Source organism: Pelophylax lessonae (genome assembly GCF_965119305.1).
Source record: "Pelophylax lessonae genome assembly, chromosome: 12".
Taxonomy (NCBI): domain Eukaryota; kingdom Metazoa; phylum Chordata; class Amphibia; order Anura; family Ranidae; genus Pelophylax; species Pelophylax lessonae.
Genome location: NC_138779.1, coordinates 136,403,885 through 136,418,946, shown reverse-complemented (window position 1 = coordinate 136,418,946; position 15,062 = coordinate 136,403,885). Strand labels below are relative to the sequence as shown.

Below are 15,062 nucleotides of genomic sequence, written 5' to 3'. Positions count from 1 at the left end.
CCAAAGATCATAGCAAGGAGCTAGGTCCTTACTCCTGACTAGGCAGAAAAAAACTGAGATCCCAGAGCAAGAAATGGGAGTGTAGCGGCCGCCCCCATGGAAAGAGGGGTTTGGCCACCAGAGATGTTCTCTTCCCCCTAGTGTGAGGGATGCTGTAGAGTAGAGCAGGAATCACTCTCACCATAGCTAGTGATTGAGCGATCCAAGCGAGATAAAGCTGGTATAGCTTTCTCCCACAAACATGAGATGACACTCTATGCTGTGAGTCTAACCAAGAACTGTTTATTACATTCCCAGACATACAGTTACACACAGCTAAGGGGCACTCCCCTTAGCCTTGCAGGGGGGAGGGGGGGAATGAGACAAGGACCAACCAATGAGAACTGAACATTTGTACATTTGAAACATGCAGTCTTAATACACACCCCCTGCGGAGAGATGTCTCCAGCTCAGACCATTGTCTTCAGGAATCCACACACTTAGACACAGGAACAGGGGGGGGGGGGATGGGCTGTAACATTACATTACATTAACTCAATGCCATCTTCAGTTGTTCAGAGGATGAATAAAGGGAAAATAAAATGCAATAAAAGTGCAATGTCCCAAACTCATAGGAAAATGACACAAAGGGGTTTACAATCCAGGGACAGGGTGATCCGTCACCTATAGTGACGGTTAGTACCGTCACATCTCTTCTCCCCAAAGGTAGACTAATTCCAGGTACCAGACCTCCAACTGGTCTGTGCCTGAATTAGTCGGGTAACAAGTCCCAAAGAGTCAATCCAGGGAGTTCCAAGTAAATCTGCCATGGCCCTCCCCTCCCAAACCAAAACCTATCCCATATGACCGCACTCCATCCAAACATTCAAGCGTCTGGACCTCAGAATGTAAGTAGGTCTCCGTGATGTGGGCCTGGTATCTGGACCGGCAGGAACGCTGAAGTCAAGTGGCCTAGGTCGTTCCCCAGTAAGACATCGGTGGGGAGCTCCTTTATCAACCCCACATCAATCAGAGCTGACCCAGCACCCCAATTCAAGTGGACCCTCGCAGTGGGTATCTGGTGCACCCCTCCCCCTGCTACCCGTACCACTACTGAACCTCCAGTTCGGGCGGCATCTGGGACCAAATGTCGCTTGACCAAAGTGAGAGTGGCTCCCGTGTCTCGGAGACCTCGCACAGGCTTTCCGTTTAACTTGACAGATTGGCAATGGTGCTGGCGGTTCTCTGAAGGGGCTTTCACTGGGTCAGCTTCGTGAAGGGTACCCAATTGCACCTCGGTGGGTTTGAATATTGGAATGACTGGGGAAGCCTCTGCGTGATAGTAGGGGACCGTTGTCTTTACTGGAGGGGGTGACCCTGGTCGGATCCATGCAGCTTGGTCCCTGCTCTGGGTACAGACTCGTTGGTAGTGCCCAACCTGCTTGCACCTGTAGCACTGTACCCCACTGCGGGATTGGTATCTGCGTGCCTGCGAGTTGGAGGAGTCCCCCCCTCTCTGTGGTTGGGGTGGTCCAAGATTAGTAATCCGGGGCTTGAGCATTGGTCTGAGACTAGGTTGTTGCTGCCTGTGGCCATGGTAGTAATGGACGGCTGTCCGTGCTGGGGAAGGTGGCCCTGCTTGAAGCCATGAATCGTGGTTCCTTCTCTGGTCACAGTTTCTCTGGTAGTGTCCGAACTGTTTGCACCGATGGCACTGTACCTGGCATTGCTGTTGGAAGCGTGGTGGTGGGGGATGGGCTGTAACATTACATTACATTAACTCAATGCCATCTTCAGTTGTTCAGAGGATGAATAAAGGGAAAATAAAATGCAATAAAAGTGCAATGTCCCAAACTCATAGGAAAATGACACGAAGGGGTTTACAATCCAGGGACAGGGTGATCAGTCACCCATAGTGACGGTTAGTATCGTCACAGGGAGTATACCCCATAGGACTGCCCATGGGCGTAGTCAAGCTTTGTTATTTTTTGTTAAACCTTTTTCCACCTAGTGTCCTACTCCAAGGAAGAGCAGCATAACCCAACTGCCAATGAAGATATGAAGCTGTGTCCATCAATGAACGAAAGAGAAGGAAACAATTTGCGGACCTGTTTCACGAAAGAGGTCCACGGGGTCCTGAAACCAGCGAATGGGTGAGGGCAGGCCTTCATGCTGAAGAACAACAAGCTGCTGTGCATCAGAGGTTTTTCAAGGAGCAGAAAGTGGGAACCAGTGACCAAAGAGGACATCTGGAAGTTTCTGGGCCTTATAATTCTTCAGGGAGTGAAGTGGTATTGGACAACCAACAAATTACTAGCCACTCTTTTTTGCACGGTCATGTCGGAATACAAATTTTTACTCATAATGAAACATTTGCACTTTGCAAATAATGAAGAATTTGATGAGACTCCTTAACCAGCTTCAAAACTCAAAAAGATTTGGGAGGTTTATCAAATTTAGCAGACCTATGTACCAGACATTTGTAATCGACGAAATAGTTGGTTTAGGATGCTCTTCCTTAAGAATTACATGCAAAATAATGGTACCGCTTTAAGCACCTAAAATCTGAAATAATCATACCGCCAGGGATGTTAAAGGACGGGGATTCCTCTACTTGGATTATGGTTGCTTTATTCAACCTGGAAACAACAGGGTCCACTTTCTTTTTTTTTTAAAGTAAATCCTTAAAAGGGTAACATACGGAAAAACGTTTGGGGACCACAATGGGTAACTTTGGTTGTTCCCATTCCTTATAGGTAAACTTATCAAAATAAGGCACATAAAGAAACAAATTTGGAGTGCGAGGGGACTTATGCATACCAAATGACACAGCCACTTCCCTTCCTCCATTTTTAAAGTCTCAGGCACTGCAGTAATAAGTGTGTCTACCAGCGCTTTTTCATTCGCTGCCGTGACCATGGAGGAATCATCCTCACTATCGGATTGGATCTAGGGGTGTGTCCACGGCGGCATCAGGCTCAAAATCGAATGAGACAGACTGAGCAGGGGATGCTTCCTCCTGGGCTTTTGCCTACACGCCACTTCCACCCGGTATACTAAGGACTGCCATTAGCGCAACCATGGGAAGCTGGGGTTCCGAGGGACCTGCCACCTCCATGAGGGGGTCAGTGGGGGAGATGTGACCTTGAGGCTTCAGAGAGAAAGGAAGACCTTGCAGTACAAAAACAATCTTTTGGCACCACTAAAGGATTCCCCCAAAGCAAGGGGTACCTATCAGCAGAGAGAGAGAGATAACAGAGACCCCCAAGGACTCACCCTACCACCCGGAGGAGCTTTGAAAATTCAGACCCAGCAACACCATAGACGCAATCACTTTCATATGTCCTGGGCACAGGAAGAGGGGAAGGAGGAGGAAGAGGGAAAGGAGGAGGAGCTTCGGCATCCCAATGAGGCTTTGGTTGTCTCCAGCGTCTCCAGGACCAAGGGAAAATGGCCGCCGTGATGCCATCGAGCTACACAAACATGGCCTTTGGCCAGAGACCAGCCATAATGGGCAACGTGACATTGAACTTCTCTAACATGGCCACCGCCGGTTTGAGACACCGAAGCATGCTGCCAGAATCTTCCCTGCGCCCTCTGCAACACTGCGCCCTATACAAGGGGACCCCCCTTGAAAGTACTCTACTCAACAGACAGGGCATACGTTAGGGGAGATTCCGCTGCACACACTGCACCAGTCTCTGCACTGAGACCCCCCTGCATTACACCAACACTGCACCCAGTAGGGCATGCACCTAGGGGTTTCCTACGCTGGGACCCCTCCATACTACAGAGAGGGGATCGCGGGGGAGACTCCAGGGGTCTCCGCTGTATCCTCTGCCCTGGGACCCCAACCAGACCCCAGGTCCGGCGGGGGGAAAGAGAGTGGGGAAGCCCAGCTCACTGAGGGACTTTAGGATGGGAGGAGGGAACCTGCAGACAGGTCCAACCGTCAATGGAGGTTACCCTTATCCACCCCAAAAAAAAAAATGCAAAAGGGCAAAGGGGGGACTGTACTCACCCTTCCATGGTGTGGGTAATGCTCCAGACAGAATCAACCTCGAAGTAGAGGAACTGTGGGCCAAGGGGCCGCTGTGTCTCGGACCAGCGCCCAGTTGTATGCGACCCCGCGGGACGTTTAACTCACGGGCCAGCCTCTGTCCATGAGGCTATGTTGCAGTCTGCACACACTCACTGGCTTGGCTGAGGGGACCACTGGATCTAGATTATCCGGCTCGTCGCCCAGTCTGTAGATCTCCCAAGAGAAAAAAACAAAAAAGATGCAAGGAAGGAGAAAAAATGCTAGAACCAAGAGATCCCAGCAGGGAGCCTGGGTCCTTACTCCTGACTAGACAACTTAAAACGTATTACCTAGAGCAGAGAGGAGAATTATATACCAGCCAAGGATGGCCTACGGGCGTAGCCAGGTGTTTTCTGTTCTGCTTAGTCCTACTCCTGGAAGAGGCAATCTAACCCAGTAGTTCTGTTTTAAGGAACGCTGTGTCCGTTGATGAACGAAAGAGAAATTAGGTTTATGTATGCATGTAAGATAGGGACCTGCAATTGTAAACTCCTTGAGGGCAGGGATTGCTATAAATTTACAATATTTGTAAAGCACTGGGTACAATTGCAGCAGTGTATATATACCTGTAATAAGTAAAAAAGTAAATAAATGAAGGTTATGAGTTACATGCTAAACAATATGCTGAACAAATATGTTTAAAATAAACAAATTGCTGTGTCCCTCTAATAAATCACTTCCACACTGCTAATTATGTGGCCATAGCTACACTTGAGCAGACAGAATGAGTTAATCCATGCAGTAAGATTTGCATGCTGGGTTGTGTGGTGAAGCAGTGAAACTGATGAAATCCATGCAGCAGAGGAGCTGTCTGTCGGAGACGTAGGCTTTTTACGTCAGTGCTGTGCCCTACTCTGACAAATAGCAGGAGGACAATGAAAGCCATGCTGAGTGAAGCTTTTTTTTTTTTCTTTTCTGGGCCACTTGGGACCAGAAAGCAAAATGCTTGTCTTATCTCTAGAGGGGAATGTGGAGCTGTCTGCGTGTTGGGACTATATATGTAACGAATGGAAATGCCATAACCTCAGAAATCAGAACCCTGTCCTCTACACCTGAGGGGAGATCACTGACGCAAGTGCACAAAAAAAAAAAAAAAAAACGGATGGGACAGTTTTGATTTTATTATACTCCTTAGGGGAATGTGCACACACAGGGACGCAGGAGAACTTTAAGTTGCTGCCAATACACTTTGTGAGAGCATACATAAAAGGTGCCCTTTATGACGATAACAAATTTTCCTCCGTAAGGAGCAGTCCACTGTACCATCTGAATCAATTTCAGCAGCTTCCTCGATTATCTAATGTGGAGCCATTAAAAAAACGTAATACTGGAGTGAATGCATAGAGGCAGCAAATTTTTGTCTATTTATAGGGTAAACCGTACTTGTAACTTCAAGCCAGGGTACTAAGGAAATTATGCTTGGGCTGAACAGTTTCAGTACCCTGAGTTCAAATGCAGTTGCTATGGCCACCAATAATCCATACTACATTATTCAATCAGTTAAGATTTTAAGCAGCAATAAAGGAAAGGAGAAGGACTACTAAACTAACAAAATATTACTTTATGTAGAAAGTTGCTATTTAAATTAATAAATTATTAAAGAAAACACAGACAGATGGGTAGGTATGTGGCATATAGATAATTTTGCTGTGTTAGCTGCACAAAAGGACATTTGAAGGTGACATTAACAGTGTTCCTATAGAGACTACTAGACTACTGAGAGACTTTGTTATCACTGATGGAGATGTAAACACAACTGCTAAAATATACAAGCTTTAGGCTTTGTTCAGACAGGTGTTGGCACCCGTCCCTAGCTGTGTGCAGGCAGCCTTACGGAGGTGGATGCAGACTCAGTGGCTGCACGGACACAGCTGCATTTCAAAATCTGACAGCCATGCAGAAGCAGCTCTATGGCTGTCAAATTTTGATAAGAAGCTGTGTACCTGCTGCCGCTGCGTCTGCATCCATCTCCATAGGTTGTCTACATGCAGCTCTGAGCAGATGTAGACACCAAACCAAAGGTAGCCTACACACAGAAGAGGTGCAACGCCTATTTAAATTTGGTATTAAAATTGGAGTGTAAATTCAATCGCTGTTTTTAATTTCTAACAATCTGCAGCTTTTATGAAATCAAGAGGTGATTTCTGCCCCACAGGTCCTTGTTCAGGTATTTCCTGCTCTGGGGTAACAACTATGCTCCCAGGTGTGGTCCTGTTGTCATCCTTTCAAGCACAGCCCTGTTTGAGATTACAAATGGCTGAACTGACACACATTGCCCAGGCATGGTCCACTGTTGTAACTATCATAAAGCAGGTTCAAAACAGCGTCATGCAAGCAAACAGGAAGTGCCTGATAAGGAGTTTAGGAGATCAGCAGCATTGATATGCAAAAAATTGAAAAAAAAATATGATTTTACTAAAAAAACGTATAGGAAAAGTCCACCCTAAACACTAAAATGTCTGCATCTATAGAACTCTTTGATCAAAGACTAACCTATCTAGCCCTGTAAAGAAGAATTCAGCACACTTACCTTTTTTTTAAGGCGATCTGACCTGATCCCACGCTGAGCTGTCACCTGCGGCTTCTCTGTGGAAGCGGGTGTAGAGGACATGGCCGACTATGGAACCCCCATAGTAACTCTATGGGTGACATCACTTTCCAGTCATTTCACAGTCGTTGGCGGTTTTATCTGCAGACCTTCTGCCACTGGAGATCGGGATGGATTGGCCTCAAAAAAGGTATGCATACTAATTTCTTCTTTACAGGGCTAGATAGGTTAGTCTTAGATCGAGGAGGTCTATAGATGCAGGGAATTTAGTTTTAGGGTGGACTTATCCTTTAACAATTGACGATACACAATGCTTTAGCAAACTAGAGGTCATACAATTAGCATTTCCATCTACTTTAACAACAAACTTTAACACATCAATGTATTTTATTAAATATTCTTTAAAGCACATACAGTGCCTTGAAAAAACATTCATACTCCTTGAAATTTTCCACATTTCGTCATGTTACAACCAAAAATGTAAATGTATTTTTTTGGGATTTTTATATGATAGACCAACACAAAGTGGCACATAATTCTGAAGTGGAAGGAAAATGATAAATGGGTTTCAAATTGTTCTACAAATAAATATGTGAAAAGGGTGGCTTGCATTTGTCCTTAGCCCCCTAGTCAATACTTTGTAGAGCCACCTTTCGCTGCGATTACAGCTGCAAGTCTTTTTTAGGTATGTCTCTACCAGCTTTGCACATCTAAAGTGTGAAATTTTTGCCCATTCTTTGCAAAATAGCTCAAGCTCTGTTAGATTGGATAGAGAACATCTGTCAAAGGCAATTTTCAAGTCTTGCCACAGATTCTTAATTGGATTTACGTCTGGACTTTGACTGGGCCATTCTAACACATTAATATACTTTAATGTAAACCATTGCATTGTAGCTCTGACTGTACGTTTAGGATTGTTGTCTAGCTGGAAGGTGAACCTCTGCCCCAGTCTCAAGTTTTTTTTGCAGACTCTAACAATTTTCTTCAAAGATTGCCCTGTATTTGGCTCCATCTATCTTCCCATCAACTCTGACCAGCTTCACTGTCCCTGCTGAAGAGAAGCATCCCCTCAACATAATGCTGCAACCACATTTCACGGTGGGGCTGGTGTGTTCAGGGTGATGGTGATGTGCAGTGTTAGTTTTCCGCCACACAATCTTTTGCTTTGAGGCCAAAAAATTCAATTTTGGTCTCATCTGACCAGAGCACCTTCTTCCACACGTTTGCCATGTCACCCGCGTGGCTTCTCACAAACTACAAACGGGACTTCTTATGGCTTTCCTTCAACAATGGCTTTCTTCTTGCCACTTTTCCATAAAGTCCAGATTTGTGGAGTGCACGAATTATAGTTAGTAGTCCTGTTGACAGATACTCCCACCTGAGCTGTGGATCTCTGCAGCTCGTATAGAGTTACCATGGCTGCTTCTCTGATTATTGCTCACCTTGTCTGGCCTGTTTGTTTTAGGTGGATGGTCATGGCTTGGTAGGTTTGCAAATGTGCCATAATCTTTCCATTTTTAGATGATGGATAGAACAGTGCTCTATGGGATGTTCAAAGCTTGAGATATTTTTTTTTTTTAAATCAAACCCTGCTTTAAACTTCTTTACAACTTTATCCCTGACCTGTCTGGTGTGTTCCTTGGCCTTCCTGATGCTGTTTGTTCACTAAGGTTCTCTAACAAATCTCTGAGGACTTTTACAGAACAGCTGTATTTATACGGAGATTAAATTATACACAGGTGGACTCTATTTACTAATTAGGTGACTTCTGAAGGTAACTGGTTCCACTAGATTTTAGTTAGAGGTATCAGAGTAAAGGGAACACTCCACACTTTTCGGATATTTGTAAAAAAAAAAAAAATTGAACCATGTATCATTTTCCTACCACTTCACAATTATGTGCCACTTTATGTTGGTCTATCACATAAAATCCCAATAAAATACATTTACATTTTTGGTTGTAACATGACAAAATGTGGAAATTTCAAGGGATATGAATACTTTTTCAAGGCACTGTATATGTATAACATATACTAAATGACCTAGAGAAAAAAAGCTCTTAGAAGAAAGCTCATTAGTGTACAGCAATGAGATCACAAATTAAAAGGCCTTTAACCGCAAATTCCAGCATTTCTCTCCAACATGTAAAAATCATCATTTTTTTTCTAGAAAATTACTCGGAACCCCCAAACATTTTATATATATATATATATATATATACATATATATATATATATATATTCCCTAGGGAATAAAATGTTAGTCATTGCAATTTTTTTTTGTCACAGCACTTTTTCAAACGTGATTTTTGTGGAAAAAACATTTTCACAAATAAAAAACAAAAAAACAGTAAAGTTAGCCTAATTTTTTCTATAATGTGAAAGATGATGTTACGCCAAGTAAATAGATACCTAACATGCCATGCTTTAAAATTGCGCACACTTGTGGAATGGCGCCAAACTTCGGTAACTTAAAATCTCCATAGGCTACGCTTTACTATTTTTTAAAGGTTACCAGTTTAGAGTTATAGAGGGGGGTCTTGTGCCAGAATTATTGCTCTTTCTCAAACGTAAGTTGCGATACCTCACATGTGTGGTTTGAAGGTTGTTTACATATGCGGACATGACCTACATATGCTTTTGCTTCTGCGTGCAAGCACAAAGGGACAGGGGCGCTTTAATTTTTTTTTATATATTTGTTTAATTAAATTTTTTTTAACACTTTCCCTTTAAGCTTTTTTTTTTTTTTTTTTAATCCATTTTTTTCCTATTACAAGGAATGTAAACATCCCTTGTAAAAGGAATTATAGGGCATCTCTTTATGGAGAGATCCAAGACTCCACAACTCTCCACTACAAAAAAAGCACGATCTCAGGCTTTCCAGCCGGACACACGGCAGTGTTTACAACTGTTGGGGCGGGACGTGACGTCATAAGGTCACGCCCGGCTTCGAGAGTCATAGAGATAACCGGAGACCATCTTGTCCTCGGGTCAGCTCTATAGTAAATATAGTAAACTCCCGCTGCTGGCGGATTCCTTCTCTGGCTTGCAGATCGCACAGGAGAAGCACCGGAGGGCAGTGATGGGGGGGGGGGGGGGTTACGCTGCCTGTAAAAACAATAAAGCAGCTGAAATGCCGCTATGATTGTTTTTTTATTGTGCAGGGAATCGCAGGCAAAAAAAGAAAAAGATATCTGAATGATGCCTCTAGCTGCAGGCATCTTTCAGATTTCTCCACTGAAAGCCCAAAACATCATAGGACGTTCAGCGGTATGGAAAAGATTAAACCCAGACATTTTACGCATGAAAAAATGTATGTTAAACAATCACCATTTTCAGGACAGACAAAAAAAGTGAAATATCAAAAAGATATTTCCAACATAACAGGTAAAAATCCTTTTAAACCCCAGATGTAGGGCCCTGCTTGTATTCAAATAACAACCTTCATTGATACCAACAACCAACAAAAGTATTGTGTTTGTACAGATAACATAAAAAAAAGCAATACAGCACAATACTCTCCCGAGTTTTACAAAGGATTGAAATTTCAAACTTACAAGTAGACTTCCCAGTGGTTGGCAATAGTGAACCTGAACCTCCATCAATGAACCTCGAAACAATGAATGGTAAATATTTCTGGAATTATTTAAAGTGCTTCTAAAGCCTGGACACTTTATCTTAATGCATTCCATGCATTAAGGTAAAAAAAATGTGCGAATAATTGTATCACCCCCTCGTCCTCCTTTATACTTACCTGAGTGCTATCTTGATCCAGTTCTATGCCCATCTGCAGTGTCTCTCTTCTATCTCTGCTCATAGAGACAGCAGAGGGAGCCATTGACTCCTGCTGCTCTCAATCAAATCCTGCAAGCAGAGGGGCTGAGACACATTGTGTGTGTCAATAGATGCACACAGCCCAGTTTAGGATCGGCCCCATAGCAAGCAGTGTACTAAAAGGGCAGACACATAGGAGAAGAAGCTGACAGAGCCAGTGGAGGACCACAGAAGACAAGGTTAGCACAGAGCAAATAAGTATAACATGTTTGTTATTTTAATAATAAAAAAAATTACATTTACAAAAGCTTTAGGCTATAGGCAGATAATGTGCTTTAATGCCCAACTCTAGGGTTAGAACCTGTCTATGTTGCATTGCTGTCTGTATATCTAACCAACTGTCTATTTAATGGGTGTCAAACGAAACAGGAAATGAGGGGAACCACAGGGAAATAAAAACACATTTTTTTAGAAGAGGTTTAGAATCACTGCCCTAAATTTATTGTTGGGTGTGTTGAAGAGTTTCCCTCACTTACTGTCCAAGTGACAGGCATTATCTGAACAGGAAGAAAACCCTCTATATAAAGACAGAAACAACATTCAAAATCTGAGAGATAAATCTCTTTACCAGGGACAATAAATTTGACAAAAGTTCCCACTCTTGCCCAATGTACCCAAAAATAAAAATAAAATGAGATCAGGCATAAATTCTTACCTTGAGGTATCCAGGAAAGGTTTGTAAGCTATGGCTAACCAGTCCTCTTTTGAAGAATAACGAGGCTCTCGTGTAGTTTCTCTGACTGTGTCCAGATCAACCAAATAATGACACTTACTAATATCAACCTACAAGAAATGTAATGTGGAAAAGAAAAACAACATTGGGTTACAGTAAAATCATTCTTGCTAAAATTTACAATTCCATGTTCATACAGTTTGTAAGGAATATGTGAAAACAAAAGGTAACTCCTGTTCTGCCAGAATTCACCAACAACTTAGCTGAGTAATTTGTTGTAAGGAATATGGTACACGCAATATATTTTTAAGGCTAGTACACACGGGTCGAACATCGGCCGGTTCAACAGAAGCTACCCGACATTCAGCCAAGGTGTACAGCAGCCTGTCCGGCTTCTGTTGAATGGGCATGCTGGAAAACCCGCAGATTATCGGCATCTCCTCAGTATTTTAGAGGGCCCTGCTCATTAGAGCTTACACCTGTGTGTACCAGGCTTTACGTTTTGGAAGAACATTGTCAGATTTGAAGTGTATGCCCAGCCAGAGGTTTCTGATTCTAGTTTAGTTACATAGTCAGGTTGAAAACAGACAAGTCCATCTAGTTCAACCAATAAAAGGAGGGGGGGGATACAATCCCATATATACAATCCTATATCCACAGTTAATCCAGGAGGAAGGCAAATAACCCAAGGAAGGCATGATCCAATTTGCTCCAGTAGGGGTAAAAAATCCTTCCTAGATAATAAACGACAAGTTGACCAGCGCTATGGACTGTGGAATATAGGGAGAGTGTAATATAAGAAAAAAGGTGTAAGCTGCCACCAATCAACCCTTATGTATAAGGGTAACAGTGAAAGATTGGGGGTGTGACGATTGGTTTCGGCGCTACCTTGAAAAATTATTAAATGATAAAGTGCCACAAACTGGCGTGAGTGGGGCTCATCAGTGAGAAAATAAAGAAAATTATATAAATCTCAGAGTGTTACCATCTAATGTGGGTGAAAACTCAGTGAGAAATACGGTGCGTGATAAACATATGTGTTTAAGCAACCAATATGAGAATATCCAAACTCACAACTGAAATAAATGTGGTGGTGTGTAAGAATCACAAAACATAAAAATTGTGAGGGGATGTGGAACACTTCTCCTTCCCACTACCACAGGGATATATACCAGGCCACAAATGCCTGATGTGTGTGCCACAAAAAATATGTGATATAACAAAAAAAGTGAAATTAGTGCTGTGTAAAAACCAAACTCGCAACTGGGTGGCGTGTTAAACATACGACCTGTTCACTTATCCATAAATAATGTATGGGTTGGGGGGATCCTTCCTCTTTCCCGGGGGAAGCGGCGAGCCGGTGGTCTTGCTCTAAATCTTCCGACAGAGAGAAGGCCCCATGGTGAATAGACAGTAATGCAGAGGTGGAAAGTACGATGTGCACTTACTCGTTTGGATGATCAGGATCAGATAGCGTATTCGCGCCGGGATGCTTCCGCGTTCCATGGCCGACAACCGGAAGTGACGTTGTGACGTACGAGACTCCGCCCTACGCGTTTCGTCAGAGGGACGTCAACTGGAGCGGCGTCAACTGGGCGCACTCCCGGTCAATATATAGCCGCCCGTATCCAAGCAACAGAGGGGACAGATCAACACCGCCATCTTTCTACTCCCTCTCCGGAAGCCATATTACTCCTCCATCGGCTTCAGCTATAGGATGTGTAAGGGAACGGCTTTTATCATCATATCCGATCACTTATGTGTAAACGAGTATTGCATGATCCTTTCATTAGGGATTTTTATAAAATTATATTTTATTGGTAAAAAAACATTAAAAAATAACGAATATAGAGAAAAATATTTAAAAAATGTTATTAAAAGTTAAAAATACCCAACGTATATAAATAAGAATCCCGGATGCCTAGTTGAAAAAGTATTATGGGAAACGTGTCCAGAACCTTATATATAGCTGGTAAAAATATTACGCAAGTTAATAACACAGAGGAAATTTTTTTTTTAATTTTTTTAAAAAGAGAATATGGATGGATGGAAGGGAACAAAGGGAAGGGGGCCCTTGTCCCTATGGAAGGGAGAGGATACAATTTTGCAGACGTGGGCCTTCCAAGTATTGTTTGAGTGGAATAACTAGTATTTAAAACAAGTGGGGGATGTGAAAAAGAGGTCCGATAACCTGCTATATTGTTATGACAGAGCAGATAAAGGAACTGAGATAGGGACGTGTGTCATGAAGCAGGTATATGATGGTGAAAAAGGTGACAGAGGAGGATACTTTGTTATATTTTAGTGAATATTATGTACATACAACATTATTCTTAAAATGATGTTGGAAGAAAAGGCTAACGAGCAATACCAAAAATAGTTAATCTATAAAAGGATGTGGGACGGGAAGACTAAAATTGTGTTGGTATAGAACCAATTAAAAAATGAATAGGTGCAGATAAAAGGACGCATATCAAAACCAGATGTAAAACAGAACGCATGTTAAAACCAGATGTAGAGGGTGACAGAGGAGGATACTCTCATATGTTATGGTAAGTGTTATACTTGTATACAGTTATAAGATGATGTTGGATAAGAGGCTAGACCAACAATTATAAAAATATTAAAAATATTAAAATGGTTAAAAATGATGTTGGACGAGAAGGCTAAAAATACATTGGTTAAAAAGACACCACAAAAACGTCATATTCAATAAAGGCTAGTGGGAATGAACGCTTATATATCTGTAATAAAACAATTCAAGTCTATATCAGCGTTCAACCCCTCAGGGCGGAGAGATCTCATCATATATATCCACTTGGTCTCATTGCGTGAAACCTTTCTTCGCTTGTTACTGCCCCTCCAATCTCCCTTGATTTTATCTATTGCATAGAATATCAATCCTGAGGGGTTTTGGGCATGCGCCTCTTTAAAATGTCTTGAAAGGGTATGCTTGTCAAAACCCTTCTTGATGTTCTTGATGTGTTCTCGGATTCTTACATATAATTGACGGGTGGTCCTTCCAATGTACTGTAAATGACAGGGACACTCTATGACATATGTGACGTAGGAACTGGTGCATGTGATTGTATCCTTTATCCTGAACTCCTCTCCTGTAGTGTTGGATTTAAAATTAGTAATTTTCCTGGGTTGTTTTTTATTCGTTCTACATGGTAGACATTTTTTGCATCTGAAGAAACCATTGATATTGGTAGGAAGAGTGATCCTTTTGGGTGGGTTGATCACATTCTTGACCAGTCTGTCTCTTAATGTTGGTGCTCTCCTATAGATGAAGGATGTTTTTTTTGGCAGGATCTTTTTCAATGTTTTATCTGCTGTGAGAATAGGCCAATGTTTTCTTATTATGCTTTCAACCTCTTTATGTTGCCTATTGTAGCCAGTGATGAAGGCGAATTCATAGTTCTTCCTTTCTTTCTTCTCTTTATCCTTGATGAGTTCTTGCCTATTGGTGTTCCTTACTATCTTTTTAAGGTTTTCCAGTTCTTTCTTGTTGTACCCCTTTTCCATGAATCTCTGAATGAGGAAATCAGCTTGTATATCATAATCCCGGGCATTGCTACAATTCCTCCGGATTCGCAGAAGTTGCCCCTTGGGGATATTCCCCAACCATTGCGGATGGTGACAAATTATCTTTGGGATATACCCATTCTTGTCCGTTTTTTTAAAAAAGGTTTTGCTGAATATTTTTCCGTTTTGTTTAAATAATTCTAAGTCCAGGTATGATATTTTTTGTTTGTCCTAGTTTCCTGTAAAGGTTATTCCGTATCTGTTTCCGCTGATCTCATCAAAAAAGGTTTGCAGACTTTCTTCATCTCCTCGCCATACCAAGATGATATCATCTATATACCTCTTGTAATATTTCAGGTTGGGTCTTTCTATGCTGAAAACTTGTTCTTCCTCCCATTTTTGCATAAATATGTTCGCGAC

The 15,062-nt window shown here is 42.3% G+C and overlaps 1 protein-coding gene across 2 annotated transcripts in view; it reads right to left on the bottom strand.

The window, feature by feature from the left end:
• ALG9 (ALG9 alpha-1,2-mannosyltransferase) overlaps window positions 1–15,062 on the bottom strand; it is a 297,275-nt gene that overhangs the window by 43,825 nt on the left and 238,388 nt on the right. For both annotated transcript variants that reach the window (XM_082274210.1, XM_082274211.1), the window contains exon 14: window positions 11,097–11,224. In XM_082274210.1, coding sequence (XP_082130336.1) covers window positions 11,097–11,224 — 128 coding nt within the window. The remainder of the gene's footprint in view (window positions 1–11,096; window positions 11,225–15,062) is intronic.